Here is a 19,216-nt window from a genome sequence, read left to right on the forward strand (position 1 = left end):
TTCATGAGTAGTGAAGGTCGTGGGTTTATGGAGAGATAGAGGATGGGATGGTGCAAGATAAATTAGGGAAGTTTCTGGAAATCCCTTTTGTAATGCGCCCATTACCTCTCCAACTACTGTAACCGCCACACTACTTTAACTTTTCACATGGGGTGTTGCCACGCCGCATGTTGCCGTAGACCACCAGAAAAATAACTCATGAAGAATCCCCTCATGTGACATATTTTGATGTTTCTTAGGTGTTTTTGGATGAGTTATGAATCTCATCTTATTTAAGCTAAATCATAGCCGTTGATATGCAATACGTTATAGGTATGTTGAATTATTGTGAAAACAACTTTGCCCAAGGCCATTCGTGAGATTAGGGCGCGCCTGTGTCCCGTTGAGGCGCAAGAGGATGACTTGGCGTGTTTGTATCTAGTTGAGATGTTATAATTAAGCATAGCGTGGTAATGGCGTAAAAGTGGCATGATGCACGCGTATTTTATGCCAAAACTAAATAGAGGGAAATATTCTAGGCCATAATCTACACGTGAGATACTGGAGAGATAAATTATCGCGTGGCCTTTGAATGACCTATTTATGACGATAAAATAGCAAATGGCGTAATGGCCTAAAATGGCGATGCCATGACCCTCATATCTAAAATGTAACTCCAGTGACCTTGGCCTCAGCGCTACAACTACCATTGGATCTAATTGAAGTTATTGGCGTGAGATGACATGTAATTTATTGCCATATTAGGGTTTGGTGTGTTGTGGCCACTTAATGGCGCTAGTACACGCGCCTGACTCGTTAAGCTGCGGTTTTATAACAACTTAGCATATTTTGCCTTGGCCACGACTAATGAAAGATATTATCGAAACATTACTTAGACGCGAGCTAAGTAAGGTAATCCATGGTCCAAGGGAACTGTAGTGACGTATTTTAGATCTAAAAATAGCGCATGGAATAAGCCATGACTTTGGATGTGGCCTCCAAAGGCCAAGATTTACGTGTGACATAAGCCATGGTCGAGAATGGTGCGCAGCATAAGCAGTGGCCTTGGCCATAGTTGTCAAGGCCGAGTAAGTGCGCGGAGGATAGGCTGTGGCCTTAACCATAGTTTCCAAGGCCGAGAATAACGCGCAGAGCATGTCGTGGACATAACTTCCAAGGCCGAGAATAGCGCGCGAGGTCTTGCCATGGCCTTGGTTATTGTTTCCAAGGCCGATAATAGCACACGGGACCTTTCCATGGCCTTGTCCATAGTTTCCAAGGCCGGTTATGCTCGACTCAGGCCGTGGCCTTGGCTATAGCTTTCCAAGGTCGGTAATAGTGCGCGGATTAATACCTTGGCATTGGTCATAGCTTCCACGGCCTTGAATAGCGTGCAGGTCTATGCCACGGCCTTGGCCAAGGCTGCCAAAGCTTGATATCCTCGCGTGGTTTAGGCCATGGCCTTGGCCATAGTTTCCAAGGCTATGAATGATGCACGGCTTATGTTTTTGCACGATATTGGGCCAATATGCCATAATATTAATGATGCGATCATCACATATCTGTAATCTATAGTTTGAGCTTAAGGAAACATGACAGGCCTAGATTCGAGGTGTAATGCTACTTTAATACAGATTTCGAATATAATGGTGCCGCTATAGTATGTTCAAGGAACTCAGCCGTGGGAGTTTGCAACTTGAGACGATACTGATATGTTATGTTTTAAATATGATACTCTTAGTAGCATGTTAATTCAAGAATGGCGTCAAACCCTATTATGAATATGAATATGAATATGCCATGTATATAGCATAAAAGGTATATGTATCGGCGCACATGAAACAATGAGGTTTCTGCCAGGGAAATCCCTGAAATTTTGCATGCACATACACTTTTAGAATATTTAGGATTACTGGGTCCGTCAATTGAATACACTTTATTGACTCTCTCGCGGAATACAAATTGTATTGATATAAACTTAACAATCCTGATGTTGGGTCAGGGATTATCTTGCATTCCTTACAATTTGGTCAAGGCCAATTTACTACAAAAGCCCTTGTCAAAAACTCACCATCAACACCATCTCATTCCTATCAAGACTATCGTACGTCTAATCCAGATTTGGAATTCTTTCTCTAACATATTCGTTTTTTCTTCAGCAGTCTTAAATTCACATCGCATTCACCACCACCACCACTACCTACATCAACTCCTGAGTCATGCACCGCCGCTACCACCTTTATTAATCCCCTTACGATATAATCACCACCACCACATCACTAACTTCCCTCTTTGTTACCACCATCACAATTTTCATCTACTTCCCTCATTGTTACTACCACCACTGCGACCAAATCCTTCACAGTTTTTATCTCACTACCAGTGACATGGGTTCTACCCATCAACACCACTAATACCTAGCCATAATTTTATTTTAAATTCCAAATAGGTTTGCCCTAATTCGTATGCGTATGGATTTATCCAAGTTCAAACTAGATGCATGCACCTGCAAAATTCAACATATCCTTCACCATTAACACCACCAGCAGTATTCACATTATCTCTCAGAATTTTTAAAAAGAAAACCAATTTTTCCAAATTCAATCCAATCTAAAACAGGATGAAACTGGTTTCCTCCTGGCTTAAACTTAAATGAAACGAACTCAACTAAATCTAGAGCATGATGAAACCAGTTTCGTCCTGGGTTAAACTTGGAAGAAACAAATTCAACCTAATCTAAAACAGATCCTAGCTTAAACAAAAATGAAAAGAAACTCAATTCAACCCTTCTAAAATGGGCGAAACTAGTTCCATCACAGCTTAAACATTGAATGAAACCAAAATCAACTAAATCTAAAACAAGATACAACCAGTTTCATCTTGGCCTAAACCAACCAATTCTACTCACTCTAAAACATGATGCAACCAGCTTCATCCTGGCTCAAACTTGGAAGATACCAATTCAAACCAATCTAAAAAAAATGAAACCAGTTTCATCCTGACTTAAACTAGGAAGAAATCAATTCAACCCAATTTAAAACAGGATGGATTAAACACAGATGAAACCAAATTCAATTCAACCCTACTTAAAACATGATGAAACTAGTTCCATCATAGGTTAAAAAGGGATGAAACCAAATTCAATCCTATCTAAAACATGATGAATCTAGGTTCATCTCGTTTATCACCTTCAACCTTTAACCACCACCACCACCATTAACTTAATATCCTCTAATGAAAAAATCAAACCATTACCAACAAAACATCTATTAAAACTTGAATCGAAAAATACAAATTTCACCAATACTTCATCATGTACCTAGTTGATTTTGTAGAACACCATTAAATCCAACAGTAATTTTAGCTACATCAATAGAAAAATGAAAACCCATCTCTCGAATCTTCTTTTCTACATCAATGATTCTTTGATTTCTTCATTATAATCAAATTTAGATCTTTCATTTTCTTCTTTCCATCTTGCTCAGTTGTTATTATTTAGTTTCATATTAATCATCATCACTTGTTGTATCAATTTGTAACGGTAATTCTCTATAAAATATTGATAATGGCATAAAATTGGATGGTGGTGAAGTATGGCTGCCATGGTTTCTGAGTGTAGAATGTTATTCCCTCCGTTTCTAAATAATAGGCTGGTTTGTGTATAAATTTGCACACAAACCAGCCTTTTTTTTTTTTTGAAACGGAGGTAGTACGAGATTAGAGAAAGGATAAATTGCGTTGATAACAAAAGAAGGGTTTTTTAGTCAGAAATAGGACCAAATAATTTAGGTACCCAATTTAGTCATAAATTTCTGGGTTAAATACCCAATTTAGGATATTAAAACAGTATCGTTTAGGTACTAGAATATTATAATAATATCTCATTTCAAATTTCTATTAGACCCAAAGTAAAATAAAAGATTTCCAGGGTTATTGACCAATTTTGTGTTAAATAAAATGGATGATGAGAACAAATATAAAATGGATGATTAAATGTATTCAAGTCAATATCAAGGCAAATTAACACCTACATGAAGATAGCTAATATACCCACACACTTGGAGAAAGTAAGATCAAATCGCAGATTAAATTACTATATTTTATTTATTACAACATTTTCATTCTCTCTTGGATTCCATTCAATGTTCTTGCATACGGTGGTTGGTGATGCTGAAAGGATGGACACACAAGTGCCGTGGATGACAATAGCAACAGTTGACAATCAGTGCATAACATATGGTTGAGTATGTGTTCAAGCCCATTTGGCCATGAGAGACATACCACCAGCACCCAAAAGGACAGCAACATACGACTTGAGCTGAAGCTTAATACTTCCTTGCAGTTTTGGACCCATGAAATCGGCAGCAAGAAGATCAACCAACGCCATGTAAATTAACAGACCAGCTGATGATGCGTTTAGTAATCCGACTGTGATTAGTGCTGTAGGACTGTTCTCTTTGTACGTCTTTGATAACCCCATACCTAGTGCTATCCCAGCAGGTGTCGTGATTGAGAAGAAAAACACCATTAGGAATTTCTTCAACGGTTTGTATTCTGCCTGCACATTAAATAAACATCAAATGATTATCCACAACCCAAACTTATCAATCGAAGAGAATTCAACGTACTTATTTTATTACTAGTATTATTACATAATAATTAAAGATAATGAAAGGGACTAGCTATCTGTCAGAAAAAAGATTGTGCGCCCGTAAGATCAGGTTTGAAGTTTGAATGCCCATATATATATGATATATATTTCCAAGTTGAATGGAATTGATTACATGTTACGTGACTAAGATCAGATTCGAAGTTTGAATGCCCATAATATTATATACTATATTTTCCAAGTTGAATGGGGTTGTTGGGCAAATGTTAAGTGAGTATATGCAGTTGTTTGGCTGATAAGTGTTTGCAAGGATTCAGCCGGAGAGATATACGGTATTATAAGCTATGTAGTATGTAGACAGTACCTGCATGATGCATCCGCCAAGACCCATCCCTTCGAACATTTGATGGAAACAAAGAGCAGCGACAAGAGGCTTTATGGTGCAAGTATTATTTGAGGCTCCTACTCCAAGGCCAATTACAATCGAGTGCACAACAATTCCCAGTTCCAACACCTGCATGCATGATAGTACACAAAATAAAATTAAAAAAAGTACACAAAATAAAAAAAAGTACACAAAATAAAATTAAAAAATTAACCGTCCTGACCCTGGATGTCGACATTAAGCTAATAATTTTTCTTACAAATTCAAGATCCACCAACTTTTGGTTTCAGACTTCAGAGATTAACGATGAGTTACCATTGCAACGACTCGGTATCGAAGTAATTGAGTTCCAATAGGTCCTTTGGAGCTACCGAGTGCGGCACCGTGATGATGGCCGTGAGCATGGAAATGAGAACCACCACCGGCACCTCCTTCGGCTGTATTACCCAGTTCATGGTCACCCTCTGACGTTGGTTGGATCATCATCTTGTTGTTCTTAGTAGTATAGAAACTAGTAGCCATTGAATCCACCATTAGTGTGACAATAGCAGAAAGCATTGCTACAAATCCAGTAAATGGAAATTTATGCCATGGGTTATCAGACAAACAACTCGACGACAACATATCGAATGAATCAGGCAAAACGTGCATAAACCCCGTTGCGAGAATAATCCCTGCTGCAAACGCTTTCACTATTACGAAAACATCACGATCTGGATGTAACGCAGGAATATACTTGGCGAAGAGTGGAGAGCCCACACCAATCATGCTTGTAATCAATATGGAAAAGATGGCAATTATCTTGAGTGGTTGTGCGCGAGATTTGCTAACGCAATCACCTGATTCTTCCGTTTGGCATTCATCTTGAGCTGATATGAGTTTTGCTGATATGAAGATTATCATGAGGATAAACAAAACGGATTTAGGTGCCATTAAAGACATTTTAGCTAGACTATCTTCTTTTCTTGTCCAAGTAGAAGTTAGTATTGGTGTTCTTACAAGGGTAATTGGTCTATTACTTAATATATATATAGCATGAGAACCTCAACTTCAAGTAATCTATGCTGTAATTCAATATTAACAAAATGATGTTAAGATGAGCATGTGTTTGGCAAATGGAATCTATATGATCATCAACCAAGCTTGACTTTAGTTTAACAAAAAAAAGAAGTGGTTTTGAGTGCAGTACTGAATTTGACAGTCCATCCAACTTACTTGACTTTTATTAAAAACAGAATATTGCTGGTGCTGTACTGCAGTGAAGTACTGAATATGACCGTCTTGTGTGGCAACGTAGTGAAGTAGACAAAAAAGGGATCAACATGTGGTTGATAACGAGATGTGGAGTTCTGAACAAGCATGGATCAGGGCTTTAAATGTCAACGACTTGTGTATGACACGAGACCAAAACGTGCCCATTTTGTACGGCGTTGGTACAAAAGATGGTACCAACAGAGCATGGATCATTCACATTAAGTGCTTTCAGAGTGGACTCGGTCTTACTTCGTTCACTATGAATAGATCAAGCTACCAACCAACATGTACTTACCACAAGCACAACACGCACCGTTGATGTGGCGATGCTGATTCGATTGATAAGTTGAAAATGATTGCCACATAATCGCTCAATTTGTCTTCCTTTTCAATTGCCTATAGTGATTGTGAATCTGCAGAGGGACGTTGAGTGGATCGTGATGGCTCTGCTAAAAGGAAGCTAATATGTGTACTGTAGAAAGACTGACGTTAACTAGGTCCGGTGTACAGACTACTGCCATAAGGCCCATAACCCATTTCAGAGATAGGACTTCATACAAATAAAAATAAATTTTGGTTTTTTATTACAGATAATATACTTTTTTACCAAGCTAGTTGCCCTGTCTGGATTATCCAGTTTCTACGACTATGGATTTATGGAACGTGACTAACATAAATATCTACCTAAACTAGAGAACTAAGCAGGTTCATAGGAGAAAACAACATCAAGGGAGTTTTGCTCTTTATGATGTTTCAGTTGGTGATGCTTCTGGTGGGGGTAATTGAACTTCACGGAGCTGAACAGAGTTTTCAAAGCAGTGATCAAAACCGAAGTGTGGGTATCTCTCGTACCAGGTATCTTGTTGTTCATGTGTATCCCAGTGCTCGCCGCTGCTGCTTTTTCCATACTTGTGTACCCAACCAGACCCGTTATGGCCTTCGCCCCATGTACGGTTCCACCGTTCCCCAAATTTACCTTGCCACCATGTCTCCCCTTGTTTGACTCCATGTCCACTTGTGTTAAAATTCTCGTCCCATTTGTCGCCCCACTTGGACCAGCCATCACCTTCTGACCTCTCCGCCCATTTGTCAGTATATTTTGTGCTACCTCCCATCCCGTCATACTTCTCACCCCACCTGCCAACAGAAAAAGGAAAAAGAAAAAAAAGGCCTTTTAGAGTCATAGAGGCTAAAACAAGGAAGAGAAGTGAGCTGTAGACATTCCCAGGTAAAGAAAACTATAAATTGTTGAATGCCAATTGCAGTTGATGAGTGCAGTTAATGCAAGCTCAAGTTGAAAATGATCTCAGACATATCAATCCCAACTTCGGATAACAGGAAGTACTTCTTTGGTATTTAAGCCGAACAAAACAGATGTTAGCATTCTTATTTCTACCATATTAAGAAAATCAACATGAATTCAAGTTTCTCCAGAAGTACTCTACTTCACCCAAGGCTTTAACAGGGAAAACTGGAAAGAATAGAAGTGAAGAACTAATATGTCGTAAGGTGATACTGCAATACCTCTCATGCCAGACGTGAGCATGGCCATCTTCTAGGGGCGTGTTGGGATCAATGCTGCAATACTTATTAGCCCACTTCTCAGCTTGGCCAGTAGCATCATAATGTTCCAACCATTTCTCGTGCCACTGACCACCCATTCCATTCTTTCCCCATTTGTCAGCACTTTTCTCCATATGTACAACCCCAGTAATATGATCCTACCAGATAACAAATCCACAGTTCAGCTTGTTAATATATAATGTCTCCACCCATGAAGACATGCATACAAATATGACTTGCTTGTGTGTGCAGAATTAAATGTATGTGCTTATGTGTGTATTTTCTTGGATAAATAACTAATAGACTCCTACATTATATGGATGGAACTGTAAAATGCGATCAAGCCCCAACAACACTGCTAAAAATTGAATAGTCCATGTGGATACAGAAGCGCAGCTAATCCAGCATATAAAAGATCTAGCGGTTTGAGTTGGATGCTCAAAATGTTAACAAACACGAGACAAATTAGTTTTACTGCACTAACCTGCCACATTGATTCTTTCCAGTATTCGCGCCAAATATTTCCTGATGCATCGCGTCCTGACTTCTCCGAACCAAGCTCTTTATAATCATTCTCGCCCACAGCTTCCCAGAACTTGTCTTCCCATTCAACACTTCCATCAGCACTAACTCCCCTAGTCAGAGTCCACCTGCAGAGAACTCCATCTGTTCTTTCCTCTAAACCAGTCTCCTTCCACCACTTCACACCGTCCTCAGTCACTCCTTCTGTTGAAGCTTCATCAACCTTATTAAGAGCCTCAACCGCTTCAGACGCGTTTGCCGAAAATGCCATATTTTCTTCATGTTTCTCTCCCATTATTTGATCCTCTAAAATGGGATTGGCAATATCCAACTTCTTAACCTCTGTGAGGGATTGAAGGGGAGGAAGAGGAGGATTGTGAGTTTCAGATAAGGCACTCTCAAAGGGAATTGACAAAGAATCTGCTGTTCGCGCTTTCTCCACCACTGAGTAGGTTGGGTTTGAGGATACAGTTGGTTTTGCTGCTTGTAAGTTACTTCCGTCTTCCGAAGGAGGTGTCCAGGACCAAAAATCTGGACCTGGTGTTCCAGGTCCTAGAGTTTTTGACGAACTCACAAATATACTTTCAGCATCTGTTCCTGATCAGGTAAGTGGCAAACTGTTAACTGGATAACATATAAAATCACTTTCAGATCATAAAGAGAAAAGTGATGCGCATAGCAGGCCGAAGCTATATGTCAGAATAGAAGTAGCCAACAATCCAATTTTTTAACAGCCACCAAAACTACGAAACCATAGCTTGTATCCACAGATTAGGAATTTAACAACTGTAAAGAGGCTTAAAGAGATTGGCGCTTGATGTTCCCTCCATTTTTAGTATAACAATTAACAGAAGGATCTAGTATAGCATGAGAGGATCAAATTCTGAGACCAATTATAGACTGTGACTAAGTTTGCACTTCATGGAACTGTAAGCAAAGTAAAAAACTCTCAAAGTCTGAAACTAAGATACCAATGTATCTTGGTAAGAAAAAACTTGACAAAACAAGGATCCAACATTACTCCATGACAACCCTGCTCAAAGAAAACAAGATAGACATCTTTCCATAATTACTATCTGGTGCTATAAACTTAATGAGTGTCGTCACTCAACTAAAATTTTACTGAAAAAGATGCACCTAAAAGGGTGTCACTGTCATACATTTCAAGTAAGCAATCAATTCCAGTTTTAACAACAAGGATTAACACTCACTAGTCAGTAGACAAATCACGAATTCGCAATATGGTCTAAAGCTTGTAGCCTGCGTACGCATCATTTGAACTCAGAAATAGGTTGCCATACATAGAAAACCACATCATTCCAACACTACTCTTACAACACCCATCTAAGAAATGTGATAAAATCCTCAAACAGACCCAATTTGTAATCGAAGACTACTACCCTTAAACCCTAACAAGAATATTAACATACATTTCTTGTCCAATTCACAGGTTCACCAAATTTAAGCAAAATAAAACACTTACATGAAGACCCAAAAACAGGAGTGCAAGATTAGTGGATTACCTTCTTGTTGATCACCGATTCCTCCATTACTACTAATCTCAGTAGTTTCCAAATCACCATCATCATCATCATCATCAAGAGGAGAATCCTTTTTAATTACCGGAGGAGTTTCTTTAAGAAGGGCTTGAGCAGCAGCAATAGCAGCAGCAGCTCTATCAATAACCTGCATTCTCTGAATTTGATCTCTTTCTTCTTTGGGTACTTCTAAAATCTTCTTAAATTCGTCACTTTTCTTCTCAATTACTTCTGGGTCATTATCATTTTCCTCTTCCACTTTTTCCCCATTAGCATCACCATTAACAACAGCCATATTCTGAAACTCAATTGTTTTCCTTTCTCGATCCATTGCCGTTTTCCACATATCCAGATACGACGACGATGATGATTCTGCATTTTCTACCCTAATTCCCCAACTTCTCTTTCTTCTTCCTCTGTAATCATTTCTCGATTCTACCTGGGGTTTTACTGAAACAAAATGAGATGGGGTTTTCTTATGAGGAAAAAGAACAAGTGTGCGTAGGTTTGCACGAGTATAAGCGTTAAATTGAGCTGCCATTGTTGCTGATGATCAGTAACTGAGAGAGTGAGAAGAAAATGGTGGGGGCTGAGAGACTGAGATTTACGGGAAGTTGTGTTGTGAGGAGAGACCTTTTCTTTATTGATTTGTTGTGTGTCAGTGTTTGATTGCGTACGTTGGACGTATGGTTGCCGATTCTTTGAGGAAAGAAGAGAATGAGTATGTAACGAGGTTTCTGTTGCCGGGGAAAATAACGACATACGCTGGCTGAGCGGAGGAAATTAGAAAAGCAGTTTGGAGCTTTATAGGAACTCAGGTCGACCGTATAAAGGAGAGGTTCTGAGAGCCACAAAATTAAAGGGGAGGATCAAGTTTGTCTTTGCATCGGTGGGGACAGGTGAAGACACCCGGTTAATATGTCGGCACTTTTTTTTTTCTTTCCTGCTTTTTTTTTTTTTTTTTTTTTTTTTTTTTTTTGTTTTTTTTTTTTCTTAGAAACACACCAACTATATTAACAAAGAAGAAGTTTACAGACATTCGGCTAAAGGTTCTACCCTCAACAAACTATCCAAAAAAGGAGGAAAAGAACCCCCAATATCCTTTAAAACAAACTTCCTAACCCGACGTGCAAGCCGGCCAGCTATTTTGTTCTTAGTACGTTTTATATGTACAATATTAAAACTATTACAACAAGAAAAAGAACGCCGTCAGTCTTCCAAGATATCACTGCATCTCCAATCTCCGCATCATTGTCTCCTTTAACAAAATCTACCAAATAAAGACAATCACTTACAAACAACACTTTAGACAGATTCATCTCCTTTGCCCAGGAGATAGCCAAAATTAGAGCAGTCGCCTTAGCACCAACAACATCTGTGATCAGATCAAAGTCTGTTTTCGAACCCTTTATTGTGCCTGCATTGTCACATAGAACAATACCAACACCCATGTTAAAATTCTTGAAAGAGCCATCTATAAAACTGATATGATCAACTTCCTAAATGGAAATTTTAATTTCCATTCTTAAAGACTTCATAGGTAAAGGAGGAGCAATATAAGTATTAATACGTCTTCTAGTATCCAAAATAACTCTGTCAAGGTTTATAATGACATTTTTGAAAACCACATTACACCTTAACTTCCAAATACACCACATAACTATTACACCTATACTCGGCCAGTTCACTGAAAAAGGAAAATTTCTCAAAACATTATCATACCACAACAAAAAAATGTCTTCTATCCAATCAAAATCAGAAGCAGAAGCAACCAAGTGTTGTAAAGACAGAGCAAACCATATATGAGAAGCAATTGGACACCGGAAGAACAGGTGCGTAACTGTTTCCACATCATTCTTACACAAAGGGCAGCAATCATCAATAGAAGGATTATAAAACTTCAGCATATAATTAACATGCAACATCTCGGCAAATATTTTCCACACAAATTTTTTTATTTTTGGAAGACAATCTAAAGACCAAACCTTTTCCCAAAAAGACGCTTCTTCAGCTGAACTAGACATATTCATATAAACAATGTAGGCAGTTTTAATAGAAAAATTTCCATTTCTCGTATGTGCCCACATTAACTCATCTTTTTTACTGATATTTAACCTTAACGATCTAATTTTTATAACATCTTCAGGAGAATACAAAGAGTTTAAAAGCCCAATATTCCAAGTGTTAGTATGATCATCAATAAGCTCGCTAACAAACGTATAATTATTATCACTAATAGAAACAAGAGGTAGATTACTCAAAGGAAACCAATTAGAAGACAAAATTTTGGTAGAAGTACCATCATTTATCTTACAGACAATATTTGATTGTAAGAATACTCTACTCTTGATTATACCTTTCCACAACCAACAAGAAGTATCAGCTGCTTTATCTATTTCCAGCAAATTTTGATTTGGAAAATACTTATCTTTCAAAAAATATGGAGACTAACTGATCAGGATTTTTACTAGTTCTCCAACCCAATTTAGCAATGAAAACCCTATTAGTAGCGTAAGAGTTTCTAATACCCAGGCCTCCGCACATTTTAGATCTACCTATATCACTCCAAGACCTAAAATAAGTTGCCCGCCTTGGATTTTTCTTTGACCACCAAAAAGTTCTCTGAATTGAATCAATTTTTGAAGTAATCTTTTTAGGAAAAGGAAACCATGACATATGATAAACAACCAAACTAGACAGCACATGTTTAGTAATTACAGTTCTACCATCACCATTAAGGTTAGTTCTCTTACAATTACTCAATCTCGAATAAAACTTATCAATAAGGAACTAAAAAGATTTGGTTTTGTCCCTATTGATAAATAAGGGGGGTACCCTGGTACTTCTCAGAGGTACTTAAAAATTTAATACCCAAAGCTTTAGAGATTAACTTCACATGCTTATGATGCATCTTAGAACTAGTGAAAAACCCAGATTTTTCAAAGTTTATGGCCTGACCAGAGGCCTTTGCAAAAATATTTATAATCTTTATTAGATTTCTGGCAAAGGAAAGAGAGTCTTTTGAAAACAACATACAATCGTCTAAAAAAATAAGTGAGCGATAGAAGGACTATTTTTCTTAAGTTTAAAACCTTGAATCAAGTTATCAGTTTTACCTTTCAATAAGAGCCGAGATAGAGTTTCCATACAAATAATGAAAATGTAGTGACAAAGACAATTTCCTTGCCTAATGCCCCTAGTAGGGAAAAACGTTTCACCGGGCGAACCATTTACTAGGACAGAGTAGGGAACCGTACTAATACATTGAGAAATCAGTTGGCACCACTCTTCAGAAAATCCTAATTTTTTAAAAACTGAAAGAATAAAAGGCCATTCAAGTCTATCGAATGCTTTCGATAAGTCTGATTTGATGGCCATGAAATCATTTTTATTATTTTTTTTCTTTCTTTTTTTGAAAGAGTGCAAAATTTCATGACTAATAATAATATTATCATGAATCTACCCATTTGCTATAAATGCAACTGAAATGGAGAAATGAGAGAATCCAGAAGAGGTTTTAAACGATTTGTTAAAATTTTTGAAATTATTTTATAAACAATATTTGTTAAACTGATGGGTCTAAAATCATTTGGAGAAGAGGGATTACTAACCTTAGGAATAAGAGCAATGAAAGAATGATTTAACTACTTGAGAAGATACTTATTTCGAAAGAAACTTTGGACATGATTTATAACTTCATTAGAGACTTCATCCCAATTATCTCTGAAGAATCCTCCCGGAAATCCGTCAGGCCCCGGAGATTTCCAAGGAGCTATATTAATAACAGCAGAATGAATTTCTTCATTAGTAGGGATAGCTACTAAGCTAACATTCATCTCATCTGTTATAACTGGCTGAACATCTTTTATAACTTATTCAATATCAGTATAGCTAGGATAAGAACTAGTATAAATACTTTTAAAGTGGCTTGAGAGAAGAGAGACAACTTGGTCTCTATTTTCCAACCAGTTTCCTTGACTGTCCTTTAAAGTATGAATGGTATTATACATATTTCTAAGCTGAATTATGAAAGAAATTTGTGTTCTTGTCATAATGAGTAAAGTAATCTATTCTCGATTTTTGTTTATAAAAATAATTTTCAATCTCATACCAGAAGTCGAGCTGTTTTGAGTAATTTAAGATGTAATTACCAATAGCTGGAGAATAAGGCATAAATTGAAGATTCTCAATTTCAGAATTTAACCTTGCTATAGTATGTTTAATATGACCTAAAGAGTTCAGATTCCAGTTGTTGAGATCTTGCTTAAGTTTTTTAAGCTTGCCAGCAACAATAAAACTTGGAGAACCTTTAACATCTTTCTCCCATGCATTTAATAAGACACTTTTGAAATCAGGACTCAATCGCCAACACTTAAAATATTTAAATGTTATGTAAATACCTTGCTGCTGATGAAAGCACTTCAGTAAAATAGGACAATGATCAGAATAAACTCTCCCTAGATTTGTAATTCTAGTGTGAGGCAAAGCTGAAACCCATTTATCATTCATAAAACCCCTATCAAGTTTTTCAAATATCAGTTCAGCTGGATTCTTGAATCTTCTATTACACCATATAAAAGGATTACCAAAAGTAAAAATCTCATTCAATTTAATCTGAGTCAAACAATTCCTAACAAAATCAGGAGGAAAAGAATTATCTGAATTACCACCTTGTTTTTCAGAAGCATGCAATATAAAGTTGAAATCACCCATTAAAATCCAAGGTCTGTTATTATCATCATTCAAATTATTTAAGTAATTCCATTGATTTCTTATACCCACTGTATTTAGAGACCCATATATGAAAGTTACCATGCATGTTTTGATAGCCGGGGTTATATCACACACAATATGAATCATATTAAAAGCACTAACAATAACTTCAATGTTAGAGTTTTCAAAATAACTTAAAGTTAAACCCCCTGATTTACCTATAGGAGGCACCACAAACCACGAATCAAACGGAAGATGATGACTATATTTTTTAACAGTTTCTGAATCCACCATAGTTTCTAAGAGACATATTGCACTTGGTTTAAATTTCCTAAACATGTTAAGCAGGTGAAGACACTTCTTATCCGAACAACAACCATTCATATTCCAACAAAGAAAATTCATTGTAAAAGAAAACCAAAACCAGCTCGACAAATAATAAAACTTTAGTAAACAAAAAAACAAACAAAATACTAAAGCAGAGATAAGATTTTAAGAGACTTACAGGGTCATGAACTGATGAGGGCTCAACATCCATAGTGTCCACAGATTCATTCATCATGAGATTAACTTCTTTATCAAATTCTTCATTCGAAATAAAAGGTTCAGGTGGGAGAGTATCCAGAGGGACAGGTTCTAGTAAAAGAGTGTCATTCATATCATTCTTAACATATGGAATACTTAGAGCAATATTATCAGTGCTTAAATTTGCAAAACCATCTGAAGTGAATCTTATTTCAGTTGAGGAACTAAACATAAACCCTGATGAATTAAGGACTGTAAAAAGAATTATCAGGGTTAAAGAAATAAACTCAATCAATATAAGAAAGAAATCATGATAATCTGCTGAATTCCTAAAAGAACAAACCCATAGATAAACCCACGGATTAAACTTAGAGCATCATCACCAACCAAAATTTAGAAGTAAACCATTTAAAATTATTGCACTTGAAAGATTGAAATAATCCCTACACTAGGTAGGATCTCATCATGCTGATAGCATATCAATTAGCTTATCTTCACAAGATACACTGACCCCCAATTCCATATTTAGAAGGAAGTAAAAAGAACCATACCCAAAATAGAAGTAACCACCATTCCAAATTTCTTATTTTTCAATGAATTTCATGATGAAAATGACTCTGTAACCTTATGAATAAGCCCCCATCAGTTCATGACTTATCTTGTAGAACAAAGAAAAGACTAAACAAAGTTTAGGGTTAGGCAATAAAACAAACAGAATACAACAAGCAGAAACAATCAATATAATAAAGAAATCATGATTTATCTATCAGATTAAAGAAGAAATCAGTGAAAACTTAGAATTATAAGAACATCATAGAAAAATTAGGGCAAAATAAAAATTAGGTTTTAAACTTTGAAGATAGTAAGAAAAGAGATTAACCAAAAGAAAGAAAGGATTAGAGATTTAGAAATTCGTAAGAAACTATTGAGATTAATAAAGAAAAACCGTCTAGAATTGAAGAAGAAGATGAATTTCACGAGCTTGACTTAGTCAGCATCGCCTGACTAATCGCAAGACTTTTCGCGAGCTGTTAAATTCAATCACTAAGACTTTTTTCTTGCTAAAAATTGGAATATGTATTAACTTGTCTAACAAGAGCTTCTGTCCCAAATTAGATGAGCTAGTTGGTTTTAAATTTTGTCCCAAAATAGAAGAGCTATTTCACTAAACAAGGGGTTTTTTGTAAAACTACCCTTTTAATTGATTATTGTTATTATAAGAAATATGTATAATTTGATAGCCATGTTTATATTCGTTGCGTAGATGTTTTAAAATGCTTTTCAACGGTATAAAGTTTACAAAAAACCGTGGTATAGTTTACATGATAAATCATTTCTAAGTTTTACTAGTTATTATCCATAAGGGTATAATTATAAAAAATACTTAAATATACTCCCCTTTCCTATTTGCCTTAAAATTGTGCAAATTATAACTAGCTCATCTAATTTGGGACGAAGGGAGTATTAGGAGGGCTATGGCTATCCAACCAAATCCTACTTACTCTAAATTTCTTATTAAATTTAGCGTGAGATTGTCAGCTACTTTATTACATAATCTAGGAATGTACTTGCATTCCCAACATTGTGCTGACTTTAAAACTTCTAAAGTATCAAGCAAAATGACTTTATTATCCCATGATATGATTGAAGAGGCTTTGTTAATGTATTCCGCAATACTCTTCAGATCAATTTCACATATCACATGTGTAATCTGCACCTCCTCACTCCATCTGACAGCATCAAGAAAAACCAGGCATTCTGCTTGCTCCTGCATAGCAATTTGTTGCACATCCCCTACATTTGCCTACAAAATCACGCAAGATCAAAGCAACTTATGTTAGTCCTTTGTGTGGATCAAAATAAGCATCACAAATAATACTTAAAAAATGGTTGGTTGGGGGGTGTCCAATTTGTTGTAGGTTGTATATTTCCCCGAGCTGTAGACTGGTTATTGTCATTATTCTTATGTAACCTTCCAATGTAATTAGAAAAGCAGATAACTTTTCTAGCAGTGATTTTTGGGTCAGGGTTTTTTCTTTGAAATACAGTCTCACATCTATCATTCCATATGCTCCACGCAACCACCATAGCAATGTTCACCCAAGTATCTTCTGTCACATTCTACTTATCTTGTAGAAGCCAGCTTTGAAAAATTATCAATAATAGAAGTATGAGGCCTTTGTAGAAAACCACTACCACTTGGGATTTCCATCCAAACAAACCTTGCATAAGGGAATAAGAATAGAATGTGTAATGTGCTTCCGTCGAATTGGTTGCACATAGGTCATAGTTGGTTGATGTATCCACAGACTCTGTACAGTCTTTCTCTTGAATGAAAAATATCTGATAGACATTTTCAAAAGAAATGTTTCACTCTTGGCCAAGTATCCAATTCCCAAAGCTCTTTCCACTTCACGGAAGATCCATGTATCTCAGTAGAGACTAGAACAACACCCAGACTAATCTCATAAAGCTTGTTGTAGGCTGACTTTAAAGTGAATCATCCATGCTTTGTAAGTTTCCATATTAATTTATCTTCAGTTGCAGATGGTATCCTCATTTTAGTGATCAGGTCCACAGATTGTTGATCAAAGAGATGTTGAAGAAGCTGCAGGTTTCATTCTCTCCTATCTGTTTGCATTAAATCCATAACCCAAACATAATCTTCAATTAGATATATCTTGTTTTGGACTTGGTGGAATGTCCATTCATATATATAATTCATACATCCAACCAAAATTTTATCTTATCACCTTTTCCTACTCTCCAACAACTGTTAGCTTTTAAGGAATCCATATTATCGTGTAAGCCCCTCCAAGACCAAGAGAAATTATTTTTAATATTAGCATGGAACATACTAGTAGATGGGAAGTATTATTCATGAATTGTTTTTGCCTATGGCTTATCAGAATTGGTGCACAGTCTCCAAGCAGCTCTGACAAGAAAAGCTTGATTTAAGATCCTTAAGTCCCTAAAACCATGTCCTCTAAACATCCTTATGTCTTCTCATGGTCTTCAAATCCCCACCAAAAGTCTCTTTGCAGAGATTTTTTTTTTGATGGTATCAACTGGGATCTGTAAACAACTCATGGAATAGACAGGAATAATGTTTGTAACAGTTCTGATCATCAGTGACTTACCACATTATGTCATAGTCTTGTCATTCCATGTAGATAATCTCCCTTTAACTTTGTCTATAAGGTAAGAAAAACACCGTGCTTTTTTCTTTCCTATTATGAGAGGAATACCAAGATATTTTTCATTTGGATTCATTCTTTGTGCCTTCAATCTTCTTGAGAGTAATCTGTAAAATCTCTGTGGAACTTTGGCACTAAAATAAACACTTGACTTGTTAAAATCCACAAGTTGTCCAGAAGCATCACCAAAGCTTTCAATTATCTGCAGCAGGTTATTAACATTGTGCAAGTCAACTGTTGTGAAGAGTAAGCAGTCATATGCAAAGAATAAATGAGAAATAGGAGGAGCCCCTGAAACAATCTTTATTCCCTTTATTCTGCCATTCTGCTCAGTATCCAATAACTGTCTTGAGAAAGCCTCCATTAGGATGATAAATAGGTATGGTGAAAGTGGATCTCCCCGCCTAATTCCCGTTGAAGGTTGATAGGAATTGCAAGGTCCAACATGTAACAAAATAAAAATCCTTGTAGTACCAATACAGGTTGCAAAAAGCATCACATAAACCCATTTGGTGCATTATATCCATAAGTAATGACCATTCAACCCTGTCAAAGGCATTTGACATATCCATCTTGAGAGCAAGAGTATGTTTTTCTTGTTTTTTGCTTTGCATGGTATGAACAATTTCTTGAGCAAGTTGAATATTATCAGATATCTGTCTTCCTGAGACATGAACAACTTGTAAACGAGATATAATCTTGCTCATAATCTTCTTCATTCCAATAGACAATATTTTTGAAATAACTTTATAAGAAGTATTACAGAGAGCAATTGGCCTTAGATCATAAGGAAGCCGTTTGTTTTTTTTTCTTGGTAATGACCTTATATGTCGACACTTTATCACGAGCATCCTTATTTTCTTCTTCATTTTTAACACACAACACTGTTGTCGTGACCTAGTAATATTGGATAACTAAATATTTGATGAGG

The 19,216-nt window shown here is 36.5% G+C and overlaps 2 protein-coding genes across 3 annotated transcripts; both read right to left on the reverse strand.

Annotated features, from left to right (window-relative positions):
- Positions 1-3,952: 3,952 nt before the first annotated feature.
- LOC113280439 (fe(2+) transport protein 1-like) lies at positions 3,953-6,081 on the reverse strand. Its single transcript, XM_026529059.1, has 3 exons — positions 5,289-6,081; positions 4,953-5,102; positions 3,953-4,537 (listed from the first exon to the last, which is right to left on the reverse strand). The coding sequence occupies exons 1-3, from the start codon at positions 5,913-5,915 to the stop codon at positions 4,232-4,234; spliced, it is 1,083 nt and encodes a 360-aa protein (XP_026384844.1). The 5' UTR covers positions 5,916-6,081; the 3' UTR covers positions 3,953-4,231.
- A 668-nt stretch (positions 6,082-6,749) lies between these two features.
- Positions 6,750-10,646, reverse strand: LOC113280428. 2 transcript variants are annotated; one of them, XM_026529055.1, is made up of 4 exons: positions 9,836-10,646; positions 8,275-8,903; positions 7,752-7,948; positions 6,750-7,364 (listed from the first exon to the last, which is right to left on the reverse strand). In XM_026529055.1, exons 1-4 carry the CDS (start codon positions 10,389-10,391, stop codon positions 6,971-6,973), a joined length of 1,776 nt encoding a protein of 591 aa, XP_026384840.1. In that variant the 5' UTR covers positions 10,392-10,646; the 3' UTR covers positions 6,750-6,970. The 2 variants fall into 2 exon arrangements, with proteins under 2 accessions (XP_026384840.1, XP_026384837.1); XM_026529052.1 differs by having other exon boundaries at positions 8,275-8,909; positions 9,836-10,645.
- Positions 10,647-19,216: the final 8,570 nt, after the last annotated feature.

This window comes from Papaver somniferum, chromosome 1, assembly GCF_003573695.1.
Source record: "Papaver somniferum cultivar HN1 chromosome 1, ASM357369v1, whole genome shotgun sequence".
NCBI lineage: Eukaryota > Viridiplantae > Streptophyta > Magnoliopsida > Ranunculales > Papaveraceae > Papaver > Papaver somniferum.